Source organism: Cervus canadensis, chromosome 30 (assembly GCF_019320065.1).
Source record: "Cervus canadensis isolate Bull #8, Minnesota chromosome 30, ASM1932006v1, whole genome shotgun sequence".
Classification (NCBI taxonomy): Eukaryota; Metazoa; Chordata; class Mammalia; order Artiodactyla; family Cervidae; genus Cervus; species Cervus canadensis.
In genome coordinates, this window is record NC_057415.1 from 21,434,339 (window position 1) to 21,438,022 (window position 3,684).

The 3,684-nt window shown below is 56.2% G+C and overlaps 1 protein-coding gene across 1 annotated transcript; it reads right to left on the reverse strand.

Moving 5' to 3' along the window:
• Positions 1-1,474: 1,474 nt before the first annotated feature.
• GADD45G (growth arrest and DNA damage inducible gamma) lies at positions 1,475-3,122 on the reverse strand. The gene is made up of 4 exons (XM_043453743.1): positions 2,898-3,122; positions 2,519-2,620; positions 2,192-2,405; positions 1,475-2,085 (listed from the first exon to the last, which is right to left on the reverse strand). The coding sequence occupies exons 1-4, from the start codon at positions 2,948-2,950 to the stop codon at positions 1,975-1,977; spliced, it is 480 nt and encodes a 159-aa protein (XP_043309678.1). The 5' UTR covers positions 2,951-3,122; the 3' UTR covers positions 1,475-1,974.
• Between the last annotated feature and the right edge of the window lie 562 nt (positions 3,123-3,684).

Here is a 3,684-nt window from a genome sequence, read left to right on the forward strand (position 1 = left end):
TTTCTTACAGGTCTGCCAACTGAGTGTTCTACAAGGGTCAGTGGGCCAGCGGGAGGATCTGCTGCCTGTTCTATGCAATATGCTGCTGGAGTTACTCATTGAAGGGCACTTTTAAACGAATCGTGCTCCATTTGTGTTTACCATAGCATGCCGTGGCAAATGGTTGTGAGCCCAGAAAGGCAGACTGCTGTAGACACCCACCCTGCGAGGCTCCACCTCAACTAGGGAAACTCAAGGTTTTCAGCAGCAGTGGATGAAGCAGTAATGAAACTTTGGCACAAACACAGCTGAATTATTTCACTGAGCTTCTGTCTAGTCAAGGGAGAAATATTTTTAAGAGCTAATAAATGTGAAACAAAGATGCTTCTCTTGTGGTAGAAATCATTAGGCTTGTACAGCTCTTTTAATTCTTTCAGAATATGGAGTGAACTTAAAAAGTGGCACACGACAAAGTGAATCAGCTGCCTGGGACTGCTGAGAAACCCAAACTGTCGTCTTAGATAAACAGCCCACTAACCCTCCTTTGCCTAGAAGGCACGGTGGACGACTGGGTAACTTGCTAACAGCAATCTAGTCCCATGTATATTCCCCCACCAAAAGCAGTACGATCAGGCAGCAGCATGAAAGCAAGATATCAGTTTAACAATAATAATATAAAAAGATTGATTCACTCAGTACATTTCCCCCTACATCCTTCTTAAGACAAGACTATGCCAAAAAGATTTGAATTACTTTTCATCTATAAGTCTTTCAAAGCTGCTGTGAATAGTAGCAGTCCTCATAACTCTGATGTGGGCAGAGAACACTCAAAATAGGAGATAGCAGATGCTGGCCCCACTCATAACTGCTTACGCCTATTTGTGTAGATACTGCCTTGCCATTTTTGCTCAGATCTTTTAAGATTTATCACAGTCATGACAAAATGATGACTCACACTTAAATGCAGTCATGTCATATGCGATATTAATACCTTGGTGACATTGCCGTAAGTGCCATTCCTTTCAGGGGAAAAGGTTCCTGACAGCAGTCTGCCACCATCCTCAGGGACCACAAAGGGCCGTGCCCGCAGAAGGCAGTGCTCATTGTGCAGGAAGGAGCTGCCTGCATCCTGCAAGCTGTTCCCATAAGCAGCTGTTGGAAGGGAGGGGGTGGAGAGGAAAGAAGGGGGAGGGGAGGGAAAGGTCTCTGCTAGCAGGTTGGATGGCCAGCTGCTGCACTGCTGTCTTATCCCAAGTATGCTCCTGTCTTGCAAGTTTAAAAATCTTCCTGAAGGGAGAGAAATAGGAGCAGGGCTCAAGTTCTGCCCTAACACCCAGCCAGCGTCCCCTCCCCCACTTCCAGCACCCCAGGAGCCTGCCATTCAGCGCCAACAGGAAGATGGAACAGGTGCCATGGAGTTCCGTAAATCAGCAGCAGTGCCGCTGACCACCTCCCCCACAGACAAAGATCCCCTGCCCTCAATAAAGAGAGTAAGTTTGTTTCAGTTAAGTTTATTGTAAAACTCAAAGCTGCAGCAGCATAATCCTTTAGAAAACGAAGCATCGCCCGTATCCGTTTTGAAACAGCAGTGCATACTGCTCAAGTCCGTCCAGAGCTCCTGTAACCGTACAAGTCCAAGCCGCCTGGCCTTGCCTTTCCCCTCCTTTCTGCCGGGCGTACAGGCTGCTGAGTCACGCCTGCCCGGCCAGTTTGTCCTTCCCGGCCGCGCGGCCAAGGTCCCGCCTCCGGCCTTCCTGGGCGAGCAGCCGCTCCCCACACTTGTAGAGTCCTGGGCTGGGGCCAGCCTGCCCCTGTCGCCGCCGGGCCCCTCCTCGGGAGGGAACCGCACCTCCTCGCCGCTCTCCACGCGCCCCCGCCTGCCAGTCTCCACGCCGCACTCCGGCGCCCTCCGAGGGCGCATCCACAGAGCCAGCCCCGCGCTAGGCGCCCCGGGGCGTCACCACGTCGATCAAACCAAGGATCCCCACCGGGCTGTCACTCGGGAAGGGTGATATTGGGCACCCAGTCGTTGACGCTGCGGCTCTCCTCGCAGAACAGGCTAAGCTTCTCCAAGGCGGGGTCCTTCCAGGAGTCCTCATTGGGGTTCTGCGGAGAGAACGCAGAGGTCAGCCTGGCTGGACACGGGCTGCTGACGGGGGGGGGGGGGGGGGGGGGGTGTCAGGGATCACATCGGCACGGAGGCGACACTCACCGAAATGAGGATACAGTGCAGGTCTCCAGGCGCCCCCGACTCGTCGCCGGTACCCACGATCGCCGCCAGCCGCTGAACGTCGCCCACGCGCACGATGTCTATGTCGTTCTCGCAGCAGAACGCTTGGATCAATGTGAAGTGGATCTGCAGCGCGATATCGCCCTCGTCCTCCTCGTCGGCGGCCAGCACGCAGAAGGTCACATTGTCGGGGTCCCTACGCGGGCAAGCAAGAGGTGGTGAGATCAGGTCGGGGAGCCAGGGGTGCCCCCAGCTACCGTCTCCCCGGTCTCCCTGCCGCTCCTCCCACGGGCAGCGTCTGATACTCACACGTTCAGGACTTTGGCTGACTCGTAGACGCCGGCCGTGAGGCAGCCTTGGCGCTGCGCCGACAACAGCAGCTCGTGCAACGCTTTCCCGGCGCCCTGCATCCTGCGGACAAGCCAGCGCGGTGAGCCGGACGGGCCGGAGGGTGCGCTGAGATCCCTGGACCCAGGGACGCACCCCCAGAGCCCCAGGCCGGCGCGCCAGCCCAGGGCCGCACCTACGGCACAGCCGGCACACTCGCGCCCGGCTTCCACCCAGCGGGTTCCCACCCAGCCGGTTTCCACCCAGGCGGGCCCCAAAGACTATCGCCCAACCAGCGCGGCCAGAGCAGGACAAGGATCCCCGCGCGCCCCGAGACGTCCGGCGTTCGGCGCCGACCTACCTGGCTGTGCTTTCTGGAACCGTGTCCTGGCCACGAACTTCTTCCAGAGTCATGTTGAGATCTGCGAGCAGCAAGTTATCCACAAGAACAGAGGGCGGAGCAGACGCGAGCGAAGAAGGAAAGTCTACGACCCAGCCCGGTGAGCCCACTGCCTGCGAGTGAGTCCCGGCTCCGCGGTCTGCCCTTATATAGGCTGAGCCGGGTGGCGCCGCCAGCTGGCGCGAGCCTGCGAGCCCATTGGCCCGCGCCCGCTTTCTGATGCAAATGAGGCGGCTGCCCGCGGCTCGTGCCAGAAGGCCACGTGGGGAGGGGTGCGGGGGATGACAATGCCTCAAATCTGCCGCTTTTGTCGGGGTGTTACCAGGCAGACTGGAGCCTGCAGATTTCATCTCGCCTTTTTGTTTTTTTTAAGTCCTTAAAAGGAAAAAGTTACGGGGGAAAAAAAACCCTCACTTGTTAATAGTACGCTGCAATTTGTGAAATGCACCTTTGGGGAAATCTAATGAATTTTGTTTTGCATTTATTTTTGTTGCTACCTTTCTATTTTTTTCTTCACTTTTAATTTGAAGTTTTTGAGCCCATTGCTTCTAAACCGGAACTTAAAAATCAGGCTGCGCTGGCCAAGCTAGCTAAAGGCCTGTAAGCAGCCCTCTCCAGCTGACACTAGAGCCCCGAGCGCGAGGTTCTTCTAGCATCATCAAGACCCGGACCCGGTCGCGCTGGAAAGTCTCGCCAATCTCCCGGCTCGCTACTAAGCGCTGCGGGGCGCCAGGGCGCGCGAGCAGAT